This window comes from Schistocerca serialis, chromosome 1 (genome assembly GCF_023864345.2).
Source record: "Schistocerca serialis cubense isolate TAMUIC-IGC-003099 chromosome 1, iqSchSeri2.2, whole genome shotgun sequence".
NCBI lineage: Eukaryota > Metazoa > Arthropoda > Insecta > Orthoptera > Acrididae > Schistocerca > Schistocerca serialis.
In genome coordinates this window covers 36,140,470-36,167,781 of record NC_064638.1, presented here as the reverse complement: position 1 = coordinate 36,167,781, position 27,312 = coordinate 36,140,470, and the positions used below count along the sequence as shown (strand labels likewise).

General features: G+C 41.4%; 1 protein-coding gene across 1 annotated transcript in view; it reads left to right on the top strand.

The window, feature by feature from the left end:
- LOC126461247 (protein flightless-1) overlaps nt 1–27,312 on the top strand; it is a 205,424-nt gene that overhangs the window by 154,807 nt on the left and 23,305 nt on the right. Inside the window, exons 14-16 of the mRNA XM_050095980.1 lie at nt 10,615–10,787; nt 10,875–11,001; nt 11,089–11,211. Of these exons, the coding sequence (XP_049951937.1) occupies nt 10,615–10,787; nt 10,875–11,001; nt 11,089–11,211 (423 nt within the window). The remainder of the gene's footprint in view (nt 1–10,614; nt 10,788–10,874; nt 11,002–11,088; nt 11,212–27,312) is intronic.

Genomic DNA, 27,312 nt, shown 5'->3' with positions numbered 1-27,312 from the left:
CACAAAGACGCAGGTACCACAACACGCAGCGAAGCATTGTCGGGTGGAAAGGAGGATGACACCATCCCTAGCCGTGAGGCGGTAGCGCAAAGCGTTGTAGTTCTGCAACGGATCAGAAGTGTAAGCGGACGGGCGATCTGGCCAACCATTCTGAATAAAGCGTAAAACCCGGGAGAGGGTAGGGTCAGAACCCGTAGCAGCCGCCAGCCTGTCCTCAGTGATGGGGAACCCGTCCACAACCCGCTGCTCGGCAACATCCAGGTGGAAACACAAAAGTTCGTCCCTATCGAATGCCAGATCAGAACCCATGGGAAGGCGAGGCAGTGCATCACCATTCTCATGTTGAGCCGTCGGCCGGAAATGAATCTCATAATTGAAATGAGACAAGTAAAGAGCCCAACGCCTGAGGTGGTGTGCAGCCTTGTCGGGAAGTGACGTTGATGGATGAAACAAGGAAACAAGTGGTTTGTGATCCGTAACAAGATGAAATTTTGAGCCATAGAGAAAAACACCAAACTTATGAAGAGCATAAATAATGGCCAAAGCTTCTTTTTAAATTTGAGAATACTTTTGTTGGGCATCCGTGAGCGTTTTGGAGGCTTAAGCAATGGGTTGTTCAGAGCCGTCAGAAAAATGGTGCGCAAGGACTGCACCGACCCCGTATTGAGAGGCGTCTGTGGCAAGAACAAGATGTTGGGCAGGTCGATAAGTAGCCAGGCACGGGGCCTGTTTCAGCATAGTCTTCAATTTCTGGAAAGCCGCATCGCATGACGCAGACCAGTGAAAAGGCACGTTTTTATGCAACAGGCGATGCAACGGCTGAGCCACCGAAGCTGCAGATGATAAAAACTTGTGATAGTATGCGATTTTCCCCAAGAAGGCCTGCAGTTCCTTAACAGATGTAGGGCGAGGAAGGGCATCGATCGCAGCGACAGTTTGCTGAAGCAGGCGAACACCATCCCAAGAGAGTTGAAACCCCAAGTACGTGATAGATGCCTGAAAAAATTGTGATTTCTGAAGGTTACACTTAAGACCGGCAGTCTGTAAGACATGAAAAAGTGTGCAGAGATTTTGAAGATGTTCTTCAGTGGTGGAGCCAGTGACAACAATGTCGTCCATGTAATTGATACAACCAGGGACAGGGAGCAATAATTGTTCCAAGAATCGCTGAATGAGAGCAGGGGCGCTAGCAACTCTGAAGGGTAAGCGTTGGTATTGATAGAGGCCGAAAGGCGTGTTAAGAACCAGAAACTGCCGGGAAGCAGCGTCGAGAGGAAGTTGATGATAAGCTTCTGACAGGTCAATTTTAGAAAAATACTGGCCTTCAGCAAGTTTAGTGAACAGTTCTTCAGGACAGGGCATAGGGTAAGTGTCGATGAGGCATTGAGCCTTTACAGTGGCTTTGAAATCGCCTCAGAGACGAATATCACCATTGGGCTTAGCAACGACAACGACAGGAGAGGACCACTCACTGGAAGTGAAGGAAGCAAGACCCCTGAAGTAGTGAGACGATCCAGCTCCCGTTTTACCCGATCACGAAGGGCCACAGGAATGGGCTGAGCCCGAAAAAACTTAGGCCGAGCAGTGGGTTTGAGCATGATATAAGCTTCAAAGTCGTTCGCACGGCCTAACCCAGGAGAAAAAAAGGGACAAAAATGTCGACGACAGGGAATCCAATTGAGCATAAGGAATAGCATCAGAGACGATATTGACAGAGTTATCTATGGAGAACCCAAAAACACGTAAGGCATCGAAACCAAAAAGATTCTCTGCGTTACTCTGGTTGACCACAAATATGGTAACAGTGCGAACGATGGATTTGTAAGATTCCTCAGCATTAAACTGTCCCAAGAGAGAAATGTTCTGTTTATTGTACGTCCGTAATTGCCGAGTGACAGGTGACAGGAGTGGAGAACCCAACTGAAGATACGTCTGAGAATTAATTATAGTGGTAGCAGAACCGGTAACCACCTGCATGCGAACATCTCAACCAAGGATTTGGACAGTGAGGAATAACTTCCCTGAAAGGGAAGAAGTGCAATTGACAGACAACACATGCGGTCGGATTTGCAAATGGAAGACACATGACCTTTCTTTTTGCAGTTGTGACACACAGCCCAACGTTGGGGACAATCCTCGCGTGAATGTTTCGTAAAACACTGCAGACATGAAGGAAGTTGCCGGGGGTTTTGCTGCAGTTTCTTAGCGGGATGCGCCGCGCGCGTCATCAACAGCTCACAGAGGTTGTATTTCCTCGACATCACCCCACGCCTCTATTCGCGCCCCAGCGGCGCGAGAAATTTCAAAAGACTGCGCAATGGAGAGAACCTCATCTAGAGTTGGATTTGCCAACTGAAGGGCACGTTGCCGAACTTCTTTGTCGGGCGCCGACTGGATAATAGCATCCCGTACCATGGAATCGGCATAGGATTCTTTGTGAACATCAGTAACAAATTGACACTTTCGACTGAGGCCGTGAAGTTCAGCAGCCCAAGCGCAATAAGATTGATGTGGCTGTTTTTGACAACGATAAAAGGCAACACGAGAGGCTACCACGTGCGTTTGCCTTTGAAAATAGACAGACAGAAGTGAGCACATTTCAGCAAAGGACAAAGATGCAGGATCCTTCAAAGGAGCCAATTGCGATAACAACCGATACATTTGAGGTGAAATCCAGGAAAGGAACAGAGACTTACATGGTTGTTCATCCGGGACATGAAATGCCAAGAAGTGCTGTCGAAGACGTTTTTCATAATCAGACCAGTCTTCCGCCGTCTCATCGTAAGGAGGCAAAGGAGGTATAGCCAATGACGAGAAATGCCCCGTATTTGACACCGCGACTAAATTACAAATCGCCGCTGTTAGAAGCGTTTGCTGTTCAAGGAGATTTTGCAATAGTTGCTCGATAGTAGCCATGGAAACCTGTGGGTCAACGGTGAAAAGGAAAAATCCACTACCTCGTCGCCAATTGTTGTAACGTCAAGTTTAACACATATATTTCAGAATGACCCAACACATATAAGTCACAGAGTAAGTTGACAAGCAAGACATGTGTACACGTTAGCATTCGAATGAGCACTGAGTCCCAGTCTAGCGGCCGCTGCTCGGCTGGCCGCTTAGGTGGCGCAGCTGATGCATGGCTGGCAGACAGCGCCGCATGTAGAGGACACGCGTAATTGTGCGGCGGCGCTTTGTATGATCGGCTAGTCACAACAGTTTTCAAAAATGTTCTTTGTACCAAGTAATTCAATAACATAGCTAGTGTTTGAGAGGACCGCAGATTTTGAATGTCATAAGTAGGAAAACATGCTACCAGAAATTACCTAATTTGATAATTATTCAATATTTTTGTCAGTGAAAATGTGGAATTAAGGATAGCACATTTGGGGTAATATGCAGTCTCATAGCACCACAATTCTGGACATGTCATCTCAATAAATTATAATTCAAAATGCGGCTTTTCAAGAACATGTTTGGGATATCACTTCCAGAAACACTCAAAATTACTTGTTAAAAAACAAGAAGCAAAAAAAGTGTTAAAAATTGCAACGTTGTCAAAAATTCAATATATTGAACATGTTCACTTCTGCCATCAGCTGGTTGGAATGCAGGAAGACACGTGATGCAAGAGCATAACCTCTAGCACCCAATACAAATATTTTGCATATGATTTGGAAAAAATAAAAGTCCATTAAAATCATAACTTTGACCACACTTCTTAAAACAAATGAATGTCATCCATTTAGCTTCTCTCCATTTGTGTATCACTACCATTAAATGATTAGGAATTGATATTTCAACAAACCATCAGTGTATCATATGCCTTGTTAGCGTAACTATACTATGACACAATATGATACAGTGTATAGTTCCGCCTTCACAAAGGTTTGAAGAACATATCAATAGCGGACTGTTTCTTTTGTCCTAATATTAATATTGTGTTGTCCATTTTAGTTAACATGCTCACCAATTCTTCAGCAACTTAAAACTCAAAATGTAATGCATAACAGTGTCCAATGCTTCAATAGTTTGTTGTCATGGACTGACAGATGCCAACACCTTTGCCACATTCAAAATATTCATCGAAGATGAGGTAGTCAGTGTTTGCTCCTTAATCCATTATTTGTTGCCGTTGTTCAGTTGCAGTTTTTTCGTTTTCTGGTGTGTTGTCTTCTTTAATTATCCAATCAAAGCCAGCCCTCTTGAAGCAGTCTGAGATTGTGATTTCTTCCATGGAATCAGAGGCAGTTTGTACAAAATGCATAGCATCTATGATTGTGGCCTTTCTCATTGTAGTATCAAGACAGTCTGGCCTCATTGCTACAAGAATTTTCCTGCATTTTTGTTTCAGGCATTTTATAATGCACATCTTGTTTAGGCACTGGTCAACAGCATGTACAAATTTTACGAAGTGCATTACACTATGCTGTGTGTGATAATTATATTTATTCTGCTACTGGTTTCAGTCTTAAACCATTTTCAACAGCAGCTGTCCACTTGTACGTTGTACAGCTGCCGTTGAAGATGCTTTAAGACTGAAACCGATAGCAAAATAAATATCATTATCACACACAGCACAGTGAAATGGATTTTATAAAATTTTATAAAGCTTTGATCAAGTGGCTGAAAGTGGCTTGTACAATTATGAAGAATAAAACAATACTTTTATAGTATACAGATAGGACATATCTTGGGTGTGCGCCGCACACTGGTCAATAAGCAAGAGGATTTTCCTGTTTCTAACACCCAACCTTGCATCCCAGGCATGCAAGAATTGTTGGAATATGGTAGCTGTTATCCATGTGTTCGCTTTAGCTGTATATTTTGATGGAAATGAAAATCAACATTGTGGACTCTTCGCCTTTCCAGTTATTAGTGGCACCAACTTTTCTGTTCCCCTTTCATTACAACATAATAAAACAGTTAGCTTCGTTTTATTAAGTACTCTGCCATGGTATTTTTCTCCTCTCTGAACTTGAGTTTTATCAGGCAGAAGGTGAAAAAATAAGCCCATTTTATCTGCATTAAAAATCTTTTTGGGACTGTACTTTTCTATCATTGATGGAAGATTATTTTCTCATGACTGACCAATGTCAGTGTCAATGTTTATGCTTCCAGCCTTACCTCAAACACATTTATACATTAAATTATGTCTGTTATTGAATCTTTCAATTCAACAATTGGATGCATTGAAATCTTGAATCCCAACTGTTTGTGCCAAATATATACTTTAGAATGGAACACACCACCATCAGTTAAAATATTCAAAGCACAAGCTTGTTTAACCACTTCAGTAGCACATTTTCCAGTTCTGGAAGCTGACCATTGTGCACTTGTTCTTGTTTGCTGTTTCACCCTTCAAAAAATGCTGCTTCAGTTACTTTTCATTTGCTCAGTATTGTATTTAATGTTGATGGAGGAATGTTCAGTTTCCATGCTTCATGTGGGAATTTTTGTCCATTTCCTGAATAGTGCTCCCCTTTTCTTCGTTTGTTAAATGTCTCAATCTGTTTTTATCTGTAAAGTGCCGGTGTACTGTTTAACATAAGAAAGAAAAGAAGAAGAAATTATGGACTGAGTGTCAAAGAAATGCTAAACACGAGAGAACACCAGTGACTGAGTTATTCACTGTTTGCTTCATTGTTTGGCCACACTACAGAATTCGGAAGTCGCCGTAACTACTGCCAACCTATATGAACTACTCCCGAACATCATTTCTACCGTAGCACAAGATCTCTGTGACTTGCAAAATTGCTAGCACTGAAAAACACTCTCCCCCTATTCTTTCCATATCCCATGTTCACAAACATTGTGCTCCCATCACTATCAGAACTCTCAGCGGCAAAAGTTGCAGCGGCCAAACAGTACTGATACTGCTGTATTTGAATGCACTAAGTAGGGAGGTAGAACATACAATGTCATTTTAACACGTATTTATTGTAATCGAGACTGAGATTTCCAAAAATGGATGTACTATACAGGGAAAACATGGTTTGGGTGAGAGACTGTGGCAGCTATTCCCTCAGGTCACATATGTAAGAAGCCTTTAAGAAGAATGCAATAAAAAAAATCAAGAACAGTAGCCTGATGATGACACCACAGCTGTTTAAAGATAACCTAGTTTTAACAGTAGCTTTATATTGCCCATTTCAAATTTGCATTTGTATCTCATCTGTCAAACTAGCTATAGCTGTACTACACACAACGTGTACAGAGTTCATTTCATTTGCGTTGGCATAATCTGTGCTGTTAGGTACCTTACCAGTTGTTGTTCCTTGCCTGGGATTAATTGTTTTTTGACAACTTAGGACTACCTGCTTCCACTCATACAGTTAGAGGCAAATTGGTGAACTCCCTCCTGCATCCTCCCCTTGTCAGTTGTGGCTCCATCCCATTGACCTTCAAGTTGATAAGGATGTGTCTCGATGATTCCAGCAACATTTTGTTCTTTAGTTGAATAATGTTTTCAAGCATTTATTTTCATAATAATTTTTCTTTTTAACTCACTTATTATTTTATAAATTCAATTATACAACTAAGATGTTAATACTAGAATTCATTTCACATTTGAGTGATTTCATTATGAAATTGACATTGTTGCCTGATACCTTCTGCACTCCCATTTGTGATTGTATGTTTGTTTTTCATACTGCCTGTATATGCTTCCAAAACTGACTGATTTTGTTCTCTTGTGGAACTGACTGATAATATAGAGTAAACAATTGAGCAAAATTATATAAAAATACCTACAGACTCAGTTGACTACTGCATTTATGGTTTTTCTATATCCATTGAGTTGCCAAAATTCAGGACACTGTACCATTGTGCTGCTTCAGCCAAAATGTCACTCCATTGTGCCTTATGGGTAACCTGCATTAAAACTTGTAGTTTGGGTTTAGCAGCGTGTGAATTACATGTGTTTCTGTCCTTCTCCTCATCTCTGAAGTTTTCACCATAAATGAAACACCCATCAACTACCGAATTCAGAGTGGACCCACCAACATGTTGTTGGCTCTGTAAATGTCAACTGTGGTTGAAGCAGAATCCATCACAACCTATCAGTCTCTCAATAACTAAATGTTAAAGACTTTATTGCAGCCTAGCAAACTTGATAGTGGCTGGCAATGATTACAACATATCACTCATAATTTTATTCCGAACCGACTGGCAAATTAATTGGAGGAGTGAACAGAGAAAAAAACAACAAGTATTAACATGTCTGTGTGCTAACATAGTATGATAAATAGAACATAGCTTGAAATTTGTATCATAAATCATGGTAAATAGTAGTGGAACATAATTTATTATGGCAATTGAGTGCTTTTTTGTAGCTTTCACAGTCAGAAGAGCCTGGCTATGAAGTGCCAAAATGTGGCTCTGTCTTCTTTTGCCGATATTGAACCATTGTTCATCAGTTAAGTTTTATTTCATGCTTACTTAGTTGACTACAGTATTTGTTTTGTATGTTACTTCTTCCACCAATCAAAATTTGTGGAGAACAGTACACACTTTCAGTAATTCACGTTGGCACTAAACATTATAAGAGCGAAGATCGGAAAGTAATGCACAATAATTTAGTACCAAGAAGATTAACAGGGAGAAAAAAAAAAAAACCACACACACACACACACACACACACACACACACAAATGAACTTAACATACACTCCTGGAAATGGAAAAAAGAACACATTGACACCGGTGTGTCAGACCCACCATTCTTGCTCCGGACACTGCGAGAGGGCTGTACAAGCAATGATCACACGCACGGCACAGCGGACACACCAGGAACCGCGGTGTTGGCCGTTGAATGGTGCTAGCTGCGCAGCATTTGTGCACCGCCGCCATCAGTATCAGCCAGTTTGCCGTGGCATACGGAGCTCCATCGCAGTCTTTAACACTGGTAGCATGCCGCGACAGCGTGGACGTGAACCATATGTGCAGTTGACGGACTTTGAGCGAGGGCGTATAGTGGGCATGCGGGAGGCCAGGTGGACATACCGCCGAATTGCTCAACACGTGGGGCGTGAGGTCTCCACAGTACATTGATGTTGTCGCCAGTGGTCGGCGGAAGGTGCACGTGCCCGTCGACCTGGGACCGGACCGCAGCGACGCACGGATGCACGCCAAGACCGTAGGATCCTACGCAGTGCCGTAGGGGCCCGCACCGCCACTTCCCAGCAAATTAGGGACACTGTTGCTCCTGGGGTATCGGTGAGGACCATTCGCAACCGTCTCCAAGAAGCTGGGCTATGGTCCCGCACACCGTTAGGCCGTCTTCTGCTCACGCCCCAACATCGTGCAGCCCTCCTCCAGTGGTGTCGCGACAGGCGTGAATGGAGGGACGAATGGAGATGTGTCGTCTTCAGCGATGAGAGTAGCTTCTGCCTTGGTGCCAATGATGGTCGTATGCGTGTTTGGCGCCGTGCAGGTGAGCGCCACAATCAGGACTGCATACGACCGAGGCACACAGGGCCAACACCCGGCATCATGGTGTGGGGAGCGATCTCCTACACTGGCCGTACACCACTGGTGATCGTCGAGGGGACACTGAATAGTGCACGGTACATCCAAACCGTCATCGAACCCATCGTTCTACCATTCCTAGACCGGCAAGGGAACTTGCTGTTCCAACAGGGCAATGCACGTCCGCATGTATCCCGTGCCACCCAACGTGCTCTAGAAGGTGTAAGTCAACTACCCTGGCCAGCAAGATCTCCGGATCTGTCCCCCATTGAGCATGTTTGGGACTGGATGAAGCGTCGTCTCACGCGGTCTGCACGTCCAGCACGAACGCTGGTCCAACTGAGGCGCCAGGTGGAAATGGCATGGCAAGCCATTCCACAGGACTACATCCAGCATCTCTACGATCGTCTCCATGGGAGAATAGCAGCCTGCATTGCTGCGAAAGGTGGATATACACTGTACTAGTGCCGACATTGTGCATGCTCTGTTGCCTGTGTCTATGTGCCTGTGGTTCTGTCAGTGTGATCATGTGATGTATCTGACCCCAGGAATGTGTGAATAAAGTTTCCCCTTCCTGGGACAATGAATTCACGGTGTTCTTATTTCAATTTCCAGGAGTGTATTTTACCTACTTTTCCGCATAATCGCCAGTCTTCGTAACATATTTCTCCCATCATGGTACCAGTTTGAGAATACCTTGTTTGTAGAAGTCCGTTTGTTTGGCGCATAACCATCTTTGAACTGATCATTTCACTTCAACATCTATCATAAAATGTTGGTTGCCCAGGAATTTCTTCACGGTACCAAACAGATAAAAGTCAAATCTTGCAAGGTCCAGTCTGTATGGTGGATGTTGGAACACCTGCCATCCAATGATTTTTTTCATGAACGGGAGCAGCAACAATGGGATGAACATTGTCATGATGAAGTTTGACACCATCAGCATTGATGTTGTTGGCATATGTCACAAAGGGCATGACGTAACTTAACCAAAGTTTTAACATAAGTTGCATCATTGACAGTGGTCCCGTGTTCAGTTGAGTCCACCAGTAACACACCATGCACATCCCACAACACTGTCACGAGTACTTTCATAGTAGATTGTCACTTTGAATTATTTTCATGCTGGTAAACCGGCATGTTTCCACTCCACACAGGCCTGCTTGGTTTCAGGTTGTTTGTGGTACACCCACGACTCATTCACCAGTGGCAATTCCTTTCTGAAAATCGTGTCCTTCTGCAGCATAAAGTGGTAAGCAATCCAAGCATGTCATCACTTGCTGGTCCTTATACTTGTCTGTCAGGTTCTTAGGCACTCAGCGAGCACTAACTTAATGAAATTTCAATGTGTCATGAACAGTATCGTACACTGCACGTTACGAAATGTTGAACTGCTGCAATAAGGTGTGCAGTTGCACATGCCTGTCATTCAAAATTGCTGCTTCAATGGCTCTGACATTCTGCAGTGTTGTAGCTGTAACTGACCACCCATAGCGTGGCGAATCACTAAGGTTCACAGGTCTCTCCTGGAACAATGTACACCACCTGGAGACACTGTTATGGTCCATACAGTCCCATACACATCACTCATGTCCCTGTGAATTTCGCTCAGTTTATGCCGTTTGGCTCACAAATACTAAATTACACATTGTTGCTATTCACAAGTTGATGATAGTAATATGCGTGACTTGTTTGTTTTGTAGTTCAGGCTTCTCTAACTAGGGCTGCACGCAAAAACAAAATACCCTCTGTAGCACAAACTTCAAACTATATCATTGTGAAATTTCAACATTCCAGCTGCAATACCAGGGGAGAAAATATATATATATAGTGTGTTGCTTTCCTATCCTACCTTGTACAGTACATCTTCACCACACTGGAGTGAATGTGTATAGTAAAACTGTCCTGAGTGGGATACCAAAGGGTTTTGTTTCACAGCAATTGCTCTTGAGGCTCTAATGTAATGCTCTATGATATAAGGTGTTCTGTGTTGCATTAATTTGTGGATATAGATACTCTTGATGTAAAACATTAGAGGCATAACCTAAATAAATATGCTGGGTGTGATCTAGATTAATTTTCTTCTCATCAAAGTTTTTACATAAATCTCATCAGAAAATATGTGCTGAAATTGGTAAAATAATTGTAGGAACATGTAAGCTGCAATTTTGTGCCTGCAACACCTCGCTTATACCAAGTGAGGCTTGGAATGGGCTACTTGGAGCTACCACAAGTTGAGGTTCCTCATGGCAAACTTGTGAATTCACTGCTGAATAATAGAAATGTATATATACTCGACTGTTACCCTGATGTATATGTTTGGTAAGTCATTTGAGAAGAGTATTGTTTATTTACTTCAGTATTAATGATTGAAAACAAAATTTACTAAGAAAATATTTGCTGTTGAAGGTTTGGGAAAAAGTCTACTCGTCTTGTACGAGCAGCTGCTGTGAAGCTCTCTCAAGAACTATTCAGTATGATTTCAAGACCAGAGTATGCATTAGTAAGCAGAGTCCAAGAAGGAACAGAAACACAGGTATTACATCTTGCTACAACATAATATTTCTTAATTTATGTTATGTAGATTTGTTAGGATTTTTTAAAACCTTCATTTTTGTTTCAGATTTTCAAATCAAAGTTCAGTGGCTGGGATGAAGTTATAGCAGTTGATTTTACACGAACTGCTGAATCAGTACAGAAGACTGGAGCTGATCTTACTAAATGGGCTCGACAGCAAGAAACAAAGGTGAATTACTTGCCTGCATTACTTCATATTGACTTAAGAATATGTTTATTTTTAAAGTTAGCTATTTTTAAGTTGTGTTTTGTTGTAAATTTCTGACAAAGCTGCAAATATATTCTCTGGGTGTGTTTAAAAACAATGAAGTTAAATAATTTCAAACAATTAGCAAGTTACTGAAGAAAAACTGCTGATGATATAATAACAGTGAGAAATGTTTTGACACATTTTAGTTTCAGTGACATATTTTATTAAACTTTATTCACTGAAAAAGCTATTTCATAGCAATTTGACTAATATTGTTTAAATTACTGCTGACTTCCTAATGTTCAGAGTTAAATGACTAATTGGAAATTAAAACACTATTACATTTAACTTCTGAACAAACCTGTTTTTACATTCCCAGAATTAACATTTTTTTCACTGATTACAACATTGTTTTACGGCACAGAAAATTTGAATTAAATGCCTTCAGCCAAAATTTTTTAAATGTTTTATTAAATTGTGCTATGCATTTCAGATCCTGTGGGTCCATCTTTAGGCACAAATCGTCTAATACATAATTTACCTTTGCTGTCAAGTGAGGTGAAATGCATTTTCATATTTCATGAATCGAGTGCAGAAATACCTAAGAAACAGTGGAAAATATGAAACCTATGTTTAAATTTCTCATACAGGAAAATACATTTGACCTCACTAAAGAGCAAAGGCAAATGATGTATTAGACAATAACTGAAAAAGGACCCACAGGGTCCAAAATGCATTGTGTAATTTAATAAAATATGAAAAAAATGTATCTGAAGGTGTTTTTATTGAAGCTTCCACTATATTGAATACAGTCACATTCACAGCTGAAAATTCTGGATAAAATTAATTTTTTTTAGTTGTCCCTTCAAATTCTCTACGTTCAAAATCTTTTTCTTTTGCATTGTTGTAAGTCTCCCACAGTTTACTTTTAATAAACCAACATTAATGGGGCAAAACAAAAATAGAAAAAGAACATGTAATTGAGATACCTACAGCAGGAAAGGCCTGGTAGAATGTGAATACTGTGGGTGTAAAAGACACCATTCCCCGAAATGGAGAAGTGTAGAGACATTGGCAGGCACAAACGAAAAAGATAAGTTTCTGCCTTTTTGTGAGTAATTGAGATATTTATTTAATCCACATATACATTTAGGTACAAGGCTGTACTAATTTTAATTCTCTTGCCAGTGTGAGGTAAATGCATACATTGCTACAAAAGTGAACATCAGAAATTATCAGTTTTTTGTTACAAAAACCAACTTAGAGCTATATACACTAACAGCTTTACAAGAAGACATTACAATTGAAACCTCCTTCTGGGGAACATCATTTCTCTATTAATAAACACTTCAGTTTATTTTGTAAGTTATTGAAATGATCTTTCTTTATTCCTGTCAGAGGTACACTAAAATGAACACATATACAATACATAAAAAGAAAAATATACAGTATTCAACCAGAATTGGGCAACTTTGATAGCATTGGGTGCTGCAGACGTTAAGTCCTTCATGCTACAGCTGATTGGGCATAAGTTACATTTGAAGAGATGCCGGGTTGTCTGCAATTCACCACATTCGCACAGTGTTGTGTTGGCATTTGGCAGTTGGAAGTTCCATTTAAGGAGATTGTCTCTCGATCTTGCAAGTTCGGTCCGTAGTCTGTTCAAGGACTTCCAGATGACCCACTTTTCCACTTGTCCAGACAGCTGGGATTCTAGTGGTGTCATCCAGTTTGACAGGTGTTGGCATCTTTCTTTCCACGTGGTGAGTCGGGTAGCCGCAGCTGATCCTTCTAAGGGCTTTGAAGTTGTTAGGAAACTCTTCCTGGACTTCAGTCTTGGCTTGGCAGGTTGATGTCCAAAGAGTGGATGTGAGGTCACTGTATTTGGTTTATGCCCCTCGATGTTAGCGGCGACCTCTCTTCTGATGTCACATGGAGCAACTTTGTTCATGGGGGTTGGCCTTAGGCAACCTGTAACAATCCTACAGCTGTCATTTACGGCTACATCTACCTGCTTTGCATGTACTGAATTGTACCACACTGGGCTAGCGTACTCTCCTGCAGAATAGCATAAGGCAAGAGCTGTTGTTTTGTGTATCCCAGATTGGTCCCGCCAGTTTCTGAAGAAGGCAGTTTCTGGAGAATACTTTCTGCTTCAGCTTCAGACAATGTTCCTTGTAGGTTAGTGTACTGTCAAGAGTGACACCCAAATACCTGGGGTGGGAACAATATTCTAGTGCAACGCCATTCCAGAATATTTCAAGTTTCCTGTCAGCTTGTTTATGTTTGTGATGGAAAGAACACACTTGCATTTTCTTACGGTTGGGTGTGAGTTGATTCTTTTCATAGTAAGTACCAAGCTGTTGTAGACCGTGTGCAAGCATTATCTCTACATCTTCAAACTGATTGCCCTGGGCAGCAAGAGCAAGATCATCAGCATATATGAAACTTTTGCATCCTTCTGGCTGTGGTTTATTATTAGTGTAAACATTAAATAAAATAGGTGACAGTACATTTCCTTGAGGTTAAATGATGGTAGTCTGTTATAAAAATTGTTTCTATCCTATGTAAACTGTGATTGAAGCGTCTTCATTGCTTGCAATTCTGTGAAAGTTTTCCCCTTTCCACCCTGTGTTGTACTTAGGTATGTAAGTGTTCATTACATTATGTTCTGGATTTAGTTTCTCAGATATGGCCTGCAGGTTGTACATAGCGTAGCTAGTAAGTATTTTATATTTTCTGGTGATTTCTTTATTACGCGCTCTCTTGTTTACCTTGGATACCACTCTTACTGGTTCATTTTATTGTACTTTATTTTATTTTGTTATATATTCTAAGAATTCTGTCTGTATAGACTAATGGTGTCCATCCCAGATCAAAGTACCACACTGAAGATGCAACTGTATGTAACGAAAATATATGTGTTCTAAAGTGTCATGGTCCAGGGAGGTTTGGACACTTTTCAGTAAATACATATTTTTGCTAGCTTTTTTACAAATGTGATGTATATGATCTTTCATGACTGGTGTCCAACCACAATGATACCCAAAAAAATTGTGTTTGTGTGTATAACTAAGTGCCAGTTGGAATGTTACCACTTGTGTTTGCTGCTGGAGAGAACCAATTCTGTGAATGTGCTGTACCAGTTGTTTTGTTCATAGTTATCTTCACCTTTACATCTTTTCTTCCTGCACTCGCATTGCTCATTGAAATTGTGGTTCACTCGTTGATATATCAGACTTCATCACCTGCAGGAAAGCACTGTGATAATGTTGATGTTGTTGTGGTCTTCAGTTCTGGGACTGGTTTGATGCACCTCTCCATGCTACTCTATCCTGTGCAAGCTTCTTCATCTCCCAGTACCTACTGCAGCCTACATCCTTCTGAATCTGCTTAGTGTATTCATCTCTTGGTCTCCCTCTACGATTTTTGCCTCCACGCTGCCCTCCAATACTAAATTGGTGATCCCTTGATGCCTCAGAACATGTCCTACCAACCGATGCCTTCTTCTAGTCAAGTTGTGCCTCAAGCTCCTCTTCTCCCCAATTCTATTCAATATCTCCTCATTAGTTATGTGATCTACCCAGCCAATCTTCAACATTCTTCTGTAGCACCACATTTCGAAAGCTTCTATTCTCTTCTTGTCTAAACTATTTATCGTCCACGTTTCACTTCCATACATGGCTACACTCCATTCAAATACTTTCAGAAACGACTTCCTGACACTTAAATCTATACTCGATGTTAACAAATTTTTCTTCTTCAGAAACGCTTTCCTTGCCATTGCTGGTCTACATTTTATATCCTCTCTACTTTGACCATCGTCAGTTATTTTGCTCCCCAAATAGCAAAACTCCTTTACTACTTTACTCCCTTCCCAACCACTGCTTCCCTTTCATACCCCTCGACTCTTATAACTGCCATCTGGTTTCTGTACAAATTGTGAATAGCCTTTCGCTCCCTGTATTTTACCCTTGCCACCTTCAGAATTTGAAAGAGAGTATTCCAGTCAGCATTGTCAAAAGCTTTCTCTAAGTCTACAAATGCTAGAAATGTAGGTTTGCCTTTCCTTAATCTTTCTTCTAAGATAAGTCGTAGGGTCAGTATTGCCTAACGTGTTCCAACATTTCTACGGAATCCAAACTGATCTTCCCTGAGGTCGGCGTCTATCAGTTTTTCCAGTCGTCTGTAAAGAATTCGCGTTAGTATTTTGCAGCTATGACTTATTAAACTGATAGTTCGGTAATTTTCACATCTGTCAACACCTGCTTTCTTTGGGATTGGAATTATTATATTCTTCTTGAAGTCTGAGGGTATTTCGCCTGTCTAATACATCTTGCTCACCAGATGTTAGAGTTTTGTCAGGACTGGCTCTCCCAAGGCTGTCAGTAGTTCTAATGGAATGTTGTCTACTCCGGGGGCCTTGTTTCGACTCAGGTCTTTCAGTGCTCTGTCAAACTCTTCATGCAGTATCATATCTCCCATTTCATCTTCATCTACATCCTCTTCCATTTCCATAATATTGTCGTCAAGTACATCGCCCTTGTATAGACCCTCTATATACTCCTTCCACCTTTCTGCTTTCCCTTCTTTGCTTAGAACTTGGTTTCCATCAAAGCTCTTGATATTCATGCAAGTGGTTCTCCTTTCTCCAAAGGTCTCTTTAATTTTCCTATATGCAGTATCTATCTTACCCCTAGTGAGATAAGCCTCTACATCCTTACATTTGTCCTCTAGCCGTCACTGCTTAGCCATTTTACACTTCCTGTCAATCTCATTTTTGAGACATTTGTATTCCTTTTTGCCCGCTTTATTTACTGCATTTTTATATTTTCTCCTTTCATCAATTAAATTCAACATCTCTTCTGTTACCCAAGGGTTTCTACTAGCCCTCGTCTTTTTACCTATTTGATCCTCTGCTGCCTTCACTATTTCATCCCTCAAAGTTACCCATTCTTCTTCTATTGTATTTCTTTCCCCCATTCCTGTCAGTTGTTCCCTTATGCTCTCCCTGAAACTCTGTACAACCTCTGGTTCTTTCAGTTTATCCAGGTCCCATCTCCTTAAATTCCCATCTTTTTGCAGTTTCTTCAGTTTTAATCTACAGTTCATAACCAATAGATTGTGGTCAGAGTCCACATCTGCCCCTGGAAACGTCTTACAATTTAAAACCTGGTTCCTAAATCTGTGTCTTACCATTATATAATCTATCTGATACCTTTTAGTATCTCCAGGGTTCTTCCATGTATACAGCCTTCTTTCATGATTCTTAAACCAAGTGTTAGCTATGGTTAAGTTATGCTCTGCCCAAAATTCTACCAGACGGCTTCCTCTTTCATTTCTTAGCCCCAATCCATATTCACCTACTATGTTTCCTTCTCTCCCTTTTCCTACGCTTGAATTCCAGTCACCCATGACTATTAAATTTTCGTCTCCCTTCACTATTTGAATAATATCTTATACCTCCTCATACATTTCATCAATTTCTTCATCATCTGCAGAGCTCGTTGGCATATAAACTTGTACTACTGTAGTAGGCGTGGGCTTCGTATCTATCTTTGCCACAATAATGTGTTCACTATGCTGTTTGTAGTAGCTTACCCGTACTCCAATTTTTTTTTTATTCATTATTAAACCTACTCCTGCATTACCCCAATTTGATTTTGTATTTATAACCCTGTATTCACCTGACCAAAGGTCTTGTTCCTCCTGCCACCGAACTTCGCTAATTCCCACTATATCTAACTATAACCTATCCATTTCCCTTTTTAAATTTTCTAACCTACCTGTCCGATTAAGGGATCTGACATTCCACACTCCGATCTGTAGAACGCCAGTTTTCTTTCTCCTGATAACAACGTCCTCCTGAGTAGTCCCCACCCGGAGATCTGAATGGGGGACTATTTTACCTCCGGAATATTTTACCCAAAAGGACGCCATCATCATTTAATCATACAGTAAAGCTGCATGCCCTTGGGAAAAATTACGTCTGTAGTTTCCCCTTTCTTTCAGCCATTCACAGTACCAGAACAGCAAGGCTATTTTGGTTAGTGTTACAAGGCCAGATCAGTCAATCATCCAGGATGTTGCCCCTGCAACTACTGAAAAGGCTACTGCCCCTCTTCAGGAACCAAACGTTTGCTTGGCCTCTCAATAGATACCCCTCCGTTGTGGTTGCACCTACGGTACAGCTATCTGTATCGTTCAGGCACGCAAGCCTCTCCACAAATGCCAAGGTCCGTGGTTCATGGAGGGATTATGTAAGTAGTTAGTATGTAATTCATTAAGTAAATCCACACAATCCTGCCCGCCCCCCCCCCCCCCTCCCCCCCGCCTTCCTCCTCCAGCACAGCAGCCACAGTCGTCCCAACCTCTTCTTTAGCATCCATGGCACTACCAATTTCTGACATAAAAATGTAAATGGCTTCTTCCCACCAGGAAAACACTCACCCTCCATCGTGCATTGGGGCTGCATGGTGCTGACATTTGCATTTCGCATCTGCATATAAATAAAAAAAAAAAGCACGCACAGTATGTGGTCTTTCCTCTTTCACTGCTACTATAAATTAAGGTTCCTGTGGTGTCACCGCCAGACACCACACTTGCTAGGTGGTAGCTTAAATCGGCCGCGGTCCAATTAGTACATGTCGGACCCGCGTGTCGCCACTGTGTGATCGCAGACCTAGCGCCACCACAAGGCAGGTCTCGAGATACGATAGAGCACTCGCCCCAGTTGTACGGACGACATTGCTAGCGACAATACGGACGAAGCCTTCCTCTCATTTGCCGAGAGTCAGTTAGAATAGCCTTCTGCTAAGTCCATGGCTACGACCTAGCAAGGCGCCAATTGTAACAGTGCATGTATCTTACGAGTCGCATTTGTATAGTCAAGAGAGATGTATCACAAGGAGTCATTAAAGTTAAGTATAAAGCAGCTACGTACTTTTCTTACTACCATTCAATAGTTATCCTGTTCCAGAATTCACGCCCGTCTGCGTTAGATAGCGTGCCTATCGGCCCCCTCAAAATAACACTGTGTCGGCACTTCTGTCGACACATCAGTTCCTACACAACCGTCTTTCATCTGCAGAGTAGAAAGGAAGTGGGACATGTAGTTATCTTGAATAGCAAAATGTACCACCACACAGTGGAGGTGTAAATAAAGTAACATTTATATTTAGATTATGATGATGCTGGCAAGGTGTTGGCTTTCATGTAGTGTTGACCAACATTCCACAGTAAACTTTCTTGATCTCTGGTCTCCATAATTCTGAATTGGGAGTCATTAAAATTTGGAACAGTTCATGCTTCTCACACAGCCTGCCTAATAACTGTGCAGTCAGTAGTGTGGCTTGCAGAAGTGTTAAAGAATGAAGTGTTGGTTGGGCCAAAACTTCAGAATTAGTCCGCACCGAAGTAAAGTTTGCAACAGTTAATAAGAGCTGTGGTTGTGTTGCTTCCAGATAATATACAAACCACAGTAAAACCTTCACAGACATAGCATTTCTGGCAGTAAAAACTATGAACTATATTGGGAGGGGGAACATTACTTTTGATTTACAGGGCAATGTTATGAAATAGTATATGGTATATTGTTATGTGACAATTTATGAAATGATGCTTAGATTGGGAACTAATTACATTCCATGATTTCAGAGGTGTAGGGACCTGACAGCATAGCTAAAATTTTACTAGGCGTTCCACTCTATATCATGGACTACAGAACTACGTTCATTATGCCACCACATATATACATACATTTAACTTCATGATAACATTTATAGAACATAATTATGTCATTGGGCCTACAACATTACATAATTGTCATCACCACCCATTGCTGACTGTCATCCTACATTTTGAATATTTCTCTTAAAATATCGTTTTTAACATTTGATGTAGCAAGTTTTGTAATTTGTATGTAGATATACTTCTTGTCTACGTTTTAATGTTGTGTATATGTACTAGCGGAAAAGGCTAATACGCGCTTGTTTTAAAAGACTCTGACTGAAAAGTGGGGTACCAGCTGCCTCGTTCTATCTTCATCAGTAGCTTTAAAAATTTTCCCAAAAATTTTGGAATGCAAAAGCATATCACATTCTCTTTTTACATACAATTCGCGTCTCACTCCCAGAAGCTTCCGTGATTGTAACTTGCTCACATCTGTTAGCCCTTCGCTGTAAGTTGTTCATACTCATCCATTCCCCCTTGCCCATTCTCAGTCACTCATTCAGCCCAATTGTCAATATCTCTTCGTTCCTCTTTGTCACTGTCTCCTGGCTCACAGCCCAGTCTCTTTCATTCTGTCCTACTACAGCTGTCTCCTCATGTTGTCACTGTCTCCCTCTTGCACTCTATTACCACTGATTCATTCATTCCTTTCCACTGCTGCTGTCCCTTCTCATTGTCGCTCATACGTCCTCATTGTCACTGACTCTCTCTTTGTTGTTGGCTTTCACCCACTTCCACTTCCTCCTTTTCTTTATCCCTCTATGACTGGCACTATTCCCTTCACTCTTTTCCTAGTACTGTTCTGTCACTGTCAACCTAATTTTGCTGCTACTGTGCCCCTCTCTTTCTGTCCCATTGCCATTGTCTCCTTCACTCTTTCTATGCTATGACCATTGTGTACTATTTTCTAGTATTTATTACTTTTCCATCTCAGTCCCACTGCCAATGTCTCATTCTCTCTCTGCATAAAAAAGCATGAGTATGTTCATATTCCATTATTTTTGAGAAAGTTTTTAAACGTGGTGAGGAGGGTAGAGTTAGGCATCCAATATCCCCACTTTCCAGAGTCTTTTAGAAAGGATCATATTTACCTTTTTTGTCCCCTGATAGGAGTTTTTTCCAATGGAATATATCATAAAAAATTCAACCATTTTCTGTGTAAATCCATCTAGGAATGTGTAGTTTTTTGGGTTTTTTCCAGAACTGCCCATGAACAAAATTGCTTTTCCACCCCTTAAAGCACATGATAGACCACATATAATGCGAAAAGAACCAACTGATTTGCTCCATTTGTCTAAGCTGAAGGAAGTTTGTAATATTCTACTTTGCCCCCGTACTGTAGAATAGTTACAGAAAAATGACACTGCTCAGGGGGATCACAATTGTTCGGTGAGTTCATGCTTGGCTACCATGGGCCCCCAGCCCTTGCAGCACCTCTTCCCTTTCTGTGCTGCATGTCTATCCTCGTCCTATTCTTTTTTCTCTCCCTTGGGGAACACGACCTGATAGTTTATGGAATGCATTCCAGAGTTTCGATAGCCCGGCTGTGGAGCTGTTCCTCATCTATTTTTACTTTCTTTCTTCGTTCTCCATCTCAGCCCCTTCCTCTGCTGTAGTGTTTTAGTTTTCTCTCTGTTTCTTCTTCCTCCTCCTGTGCACTCCTGAAATCCGGCCAGTGCATTTGACACGTAACAGGTGATTGGGTAATAGATTCTTTTCAACCCCGGGTTGACTGATAGGGTTCACGTGTATTCCCTGGTACAGGCCAGGCCCAGGGAGGGATGATTGCCTGATCTGTTACCTTTCCAATTACCAATTAGTCCCTCTGTCAGGAGTTTGGGAGATGTGACTTGAGGTGTGAGCAATCACCCGAGGTGGGTGAACCCCTCTCTGGGAGGCACGCAGTTGAAAGGAGTGTGCAATCGTAGATGCTGACAATCGAGGGAGATTTTTTTGCAATGAGGCAATCATCATCTAAGTCTACATCTACTAAACATAAATGGAAAGAAGTTAAAGATTCAAAAGACTGTCCCAGCTGCATGTCGCATCCTTCTGGTATCACATACTGTAGGAGGTCAGTCGTTTGCTACAGTTAATCCATTTATTATTCAGAAAAGTACTGATGCAGTTTCCGGCCCTGTGAAATCCTGTTCTTGCTTACATAACGGGACTTTGCTTTTGGAGATCAATTGTGAGTTTCAAGCCCAACAACTCTGCTTACAACTTCACTCCTCCACAGCTATTCCCTCTGTGTCAAAGCCCATCGTACGCTGAATACTTCTCTTGGTGTTATTGACACTCGGTTGCTTGATAGTCTTAGCGAGGGAGAAATCTGGACTGATCTCTCTGATCATGGCGTTACTGCAGTCCGTCAGGTAATGAAAATATGGATGCACACTTAGTGCCTACACACACTCTCTGTCTCACATTTTATTGAGTAGTGCTTCCATCCAAGATTAAGGCAGGCATCCTCTAAAAATATGGCCGAATCTGGTACTTGTGGTGGAGATGCTCATGAGAGCGATTGCCCACCTCCTCCTCCCCACTGTATCAATTGTAATCCCGTGAATGTCCTGTTGCTTGCAAGTTGTTGGCTAGTTGAAAGCCCTGCATCTTACCATCCGGCATTTACAGTACCATTCTTGCTATGCCTCACTCCGTGGAGGACGTGGCCACACAGAGATGTGACCTTAAATTCATTACTGCAGTTGTGAAAGTGATCAGAATGATGGTAGCATCCCTGTCTCTTTCTCTTACAGCTGTTCAACAAGCCACAAAATCTTGGCCTCCGTCGGCAAAATCGCCTGCTACACAACAAGCAGGTTGAAAAGAACAAAAGGGAGACTTCCGTGAAGACCTTTGTATGTCCTTGCAGCCAACAAACATCTGAGTCTTCGTCTGCCAATCAAAAACGATCTAAGAAATCGAACATATTCGAAGGGCCTTCTCCTTCCCTGACTCGGAGATCCTCTTCAAAACTGTCACTCGGCCAATCACCTTTTCACTGGTGCACACTGCCAACAGTTTTCCTGCTGTGGAATCTGCACGCTAGCCCAGGAAGAATGCTGATCTTTTGTAGATTTCATGGAACGAGACCCTCCAGCCTCTGCGCCCTGCAGCAGTGAGTCTTCGAAGGCTGAGACTCGGTAGCTGGCAAGGTTATTACCCTTCATTTGTTCCCTCCTCCACATTTCCCGTTATGACACTTCTCCAGTGGAAAGTTTGCAGCTTTAGATCTAACAAGGAAGAATTGCAGCTGCTCTTCGAAATGCAGCATCCAATCGTTTTGTGTCTTCAAGAAACAAAATTGCATCCTCACTTTTCCTTGCGGTCCGCTTTGGCCTCCCAGCCAAGGACAATATTCCATCTCATGGGGGAGTCATGCTGCTCATCCGGGATGATGTTTATAGCCTTTTTTCCTTCCTCATTTCACGTTTTCTCTTTGTAACGTCTTCATCCCTATGTCATTTTCTGTCACCAGGGCTGACTTACTCCAGGTTATTGCTTAGTTCCCACACCTTTTTAGCTGCTAAGCAACTTTTATGCCCACCATCCCCTCTAGGGCTCTTTGAGAACCTGTCGAAGAGATTCCCTCTTCGCTGACCTTCTCAGTCAACTTGACGTCAACTGGAGCACACACATTCTTTTCAGACTCCACACACACACACACCTATTCCCATTTGGTCTTCTCTTTCTGTACTGCCAATCTCACCCATCATCTCGAATGGTCCATTGTCTCTGTCACGTACTCTAGTGACCATTTCCCATGTGCCATCCATTTGCTGACTACTACTACACCTGTGTATAAACCCAATTGCCGGCTTTCTAAGGCCGACTGGAGACTTGACTCCTGCCTAGCGACCTTTGATGAACAACATTTCCTCAGTTGTGATGACCAGGTAGAGTACTTCATGAACGTTATCCTTACCGCTGCAGAACATTCCATACCTCACACTTCACCCTTACCACGCCTTGTCCTGGTCCCCTAGTGGACTAAGCTGCCGCAGTGCAATTTGCGTGCAGATATGTCCTTTCTGCGTTTTTAACCATCATCCTAAAATGGCAAACTTCATTTATTATAAACAGTTGTGTGCTCAATGTTGTTGCATTCTTTGAGATAGCAAAAAAGCTAGCATGATATCATTCACTAGTTCTTTTACCAGTTTCACTACCTCTTCCGTCATGTGGGACAATAACTGTTGACTCTCTGGGACCGAGGTCCATTCCCCAGCTTCCAGCCTGACCTATTGCTATCTCCAACACCTTGAGCCACTATTTTTTGCCGATTTTGAGCTCAACCTGTTTCCCTCAGAGGCTCGGGCGATGTCCTTGTCTTCTGAGAATCGTGACTGCTACAATGCCGCCTTTGCTATGAGGAAGCTGCACCGTGTTCTCACTACATCCCGATCTTTCACCCCGAGACTGGACGATGTCCACATTCAGATGTTGCAGCACCTTTCTCTTCTGGGCACACACTTTCTCTTTCGTACGTACAATCGCATTTGGGCAGATGGCACATATCCCAGACCTTGGTGTGAAAGCACTGTCAGACCCATGCATAAGCCTGGTGAGGACAAACACCTTCCCTCTAGCTACTGCCCTATTTTTTTCACCAGCTGTGTTTGCAAGGGGATGGAACATACAATTCACGGCCAGCTGGTACGGTGGCTCGAGTCTTGCAATCTGCTAACCACTGCGCAAAGTGGATTTCGAGAGTGCCGTGCTGCAATTGACCATTTAATCACTTTGTCAACCCGAGTCGTGAACAGTTTTCTGTGGAAATATCAGACTGTGGCCGTGTTTTTTGATTTGGAGAAAGCCTATGACACCTGCTGGAGAACTGGAACCCTCTGTACTGTGTACATGTGGGGCTTCCGAGGCTGCCAGTCCCATTTCCTTAAGGAATTTTTTAAATATGTCTGCTTGTGTCTGTATGTGTGGATGGATATGTGCGTGTGTGCGAGTGTATACCTGTCCTTTTTTCCCCCTAAGGTAAGTATTTCCGCTCCCGGGATTGGAATGACTCCTTACCCTCTCCTTTAAAACCCACTTCCTTTCGTCTTCCCCTCTCCTTCCCTCTTTCCTGATGAGGCAACAGTTTGTTGCGAAAGCTTGAATTTTGTGTGTATGTTTGTGTTTGTTTGTGTGTCTATCGACCTGCCAGCGCTTTTGTTCGGTAAGCCACCTCATCTTTGTTTTTATATATAATTTTTCCCACGTGGAATGTTTCCTTCCATTATATTGATAGTCTTTAAATATGTCTGCTTGTGTCTGTATGTGTGGATGGATATGTGCGTGTGTGCGAGTGTATACCTGTCCTTTTTTCCCCCTAAGGTAAGTCTTTCCGCTCCCAGGATTGGAATGACTCCTTACCCTCTCCTTTAAAACCCACTTCCTTTCGTCTTCCCCTCTCCTTCCCTCTTTCCTGATGAGGCAACAGTTTGTTGCGAAAGCTTGAATTTTGTGTGTATGTTTGTGTTTGTTTGTGTGTCTATCGACCTGCCAGCGCTTTTGTTCGGTAAGTCACCTCATCTTTGTTTTTATATATAATTTTTCCCACGTGGAATGTTTCCTTCCATTATATTAAACATGACATGATATGTATATTCTTCCGCATTTGCTGTTGTCTCACTCTAGTTTCGTAGTTTATTAGGCAGGCAGAATTTATACGAGATAGCAGCAAACACGAAAGAATACATGGCAAAATGTTTATATTCATATTATTCTTATAGTGAAGAGAATACTGCATGTGATTCACAATTCATAAAAGTTCCTAATAGCAACCATCTCTTCTCACAGGTAGGAAAAAATTCAGAACGTAGGGTTGGCCATATTGACAAACATCCCAAACAGTCTTGCCAGTCGGATTTACGAAGTACATTGAAATGCTGCTACATTCGAAGTTGAACAACAAGGAATTTGTATTTACTTCGATGGATAATGTATGGAAATGCAGTGGTCGAAACTCGGGGCGGAGGAAAAAAATGCTCGTATTCCACCTTTTTTTTATTTATTTACTGATGCAGAGGTTTGGGCGCCAGTATTTATCTTTGTGCTTGCAAAGCATGCCTGTGTAGCGGAACATATATTCGACGACATAAGTTAGTTTTGGCGGCACCTACCAACATTTTTCAGAAAAGAAAAATATGGAAGAGGGGCATACCATGCAATGTGAATAATGTCTATTTTCTGGCTAAAATTGTTATCTGATAAACAGTTGATCATTGACAGCCTAATACTATCCTTCCATTAGCTGCCTCCAACTTTCAACTCATGATTGCAAATCCCCGTCCAGTCATCCAGATTTAAGTTTTCCATGATTTCCCTAAATTTCTCAAGGTAAAAAAAAAGGCACAGACAACTTTCTTCCCCTATCCCGGCACCTACTCCATCACCAATTGCCTTTTTGTCTGTGGGACATTAAATTTTAATCTTTCTTCCTTATAACTTGCAATGGAGATGTGTGGAAAGTCCATAGTAATGTTTATCTTAGGATACACATTATTACTTCTGACTGGTTCTTAACAAAATGTATAAAATGAATGTTACTTGAAGCAAAATTACATCTGAGATCAAGCAAACCAATTTTTTTACTAGTCCTCCTTATAGTTACGCACGTTTAACAGTAAAATTTTGTTTCAGTTTGAAACATGATAGACAGTGGCTGATACATAAGATAAACTGAACATGACAATAATATTAAATAGGAAATGTTTTCCTGATGTTCCCCAAGATATTATTTCTTTGATCACAAACTGGCTTTCAGCTTCTTATGCCATCATCGGGTGATAATTAAGTGTCACAACCTCAGATAAAATGGCCTGCAAACCCAGAAATTGTTATGTTTGATAAAAATTGGAAAATAAAGTTTTCAAATAGTGGAAAGTGCTGGATGGAATAACAACAGTATGGAAATGATAGATTGCTACTCACCACATAGAGCAGACATTAAGTTGCATACTCGCATAATGAAAAAGACTGCTAATATATTAAGGTTTCACACAAAATCTTTTTTCTGAACAAGAAAACACACACACTTTCACACAATCACAACTCTCACACAGCTGGTGCAACACTCATGCACATGCAACAGTTCGCTGATCAAATCATGAAGTTACAAAAGTAACAATTACTACTTTAGTACTCAAATCCCTAAATAGAGTCATTAAATATGCTACATTTTGCACAGACAGATCTACATAAAGTAAACCTTGAGCTCACATTGTTTGTAAAAAGTCTTTACTAGCCCATGATTTCAAAAGTGCTGCTGCTTGTGAAGTACGTTCTTCGTTTGACTTTATACATTGAGGAAGTTTAAGAAGAAACTCATTTCCAACAGTGCCATCACTACGAAAAGCAAACAATTCAAAAACGTTAGTTTTAGTAAGCAGAAGTGATTAAAGTGGTAAAGTTAACCTCTTTATTGACAATCCAACTTCAGCTTTTAGCGAACATATAAAAACCACATTTGAATCACATAGAAGTGTTATATCATAAACAATAAACTGTATTCATGTTATTATTGTGTAAGTTGCAAATAGTTTTAGCTATGGTAATGGCATTAAGTTGTCACCTGAAGATGGACTAAGAAGCCAAAAGCAGTTCATGATCAAATAAATAAGATTTTACAGAACATCAGGAAAGTGTCCCTATTTAACAGTATGTACTAAACGTTTCATTGCAAAAAAGAAAGTCGATGTTTGAAGTTTCTGTTTCAAATGATTTAGTGGAGACAGGTAAACATTCTTCTCACCACTGACTAAACATGATGTCAAAGCCCTAGACACATAGCTAGAAGCTACCCTTTTGACGTTTTAAATTATGAACACAGTTATCCAAGCATAACGTAAAATCAGCAGTTAATTTAGGAAACTGCTTTGTTATCCATATCAAATGTGTGAGAGCCATACAAAAATTGGGAGAAAATGGTTTCTCAGTAAAATATTTTATGTCATAATTTTTTATGACGAGTTTCTGTTGGAATAATTTTGTCATTGCTAAACCATATACATACAGTGCTGGAACCCAAACTTTCAGTGTCTTTAACTGCCACCACCATCATAGGCAGATGACTATGTGCCAAGATGAGTGAACGTTGTGTGTATATACACTCCTGGAAATTGAAATAAGAACACCGTCAATTCATTGTCCCAGGAAGGGGAAACTTTATTCACACATTCCTGGGGTCAGATACACCACATGATCACACTGACAGAACCACAGGCACATAGACACAGGCAACAGAGCATGCACAATGTCGGCACTAGTACAGTGTATATCCACCTTTCGCAGCAATGCAGGCTGCTATTCTCCCATGGAGACGATCGTAGAGATGCTGGATGTAGTCCT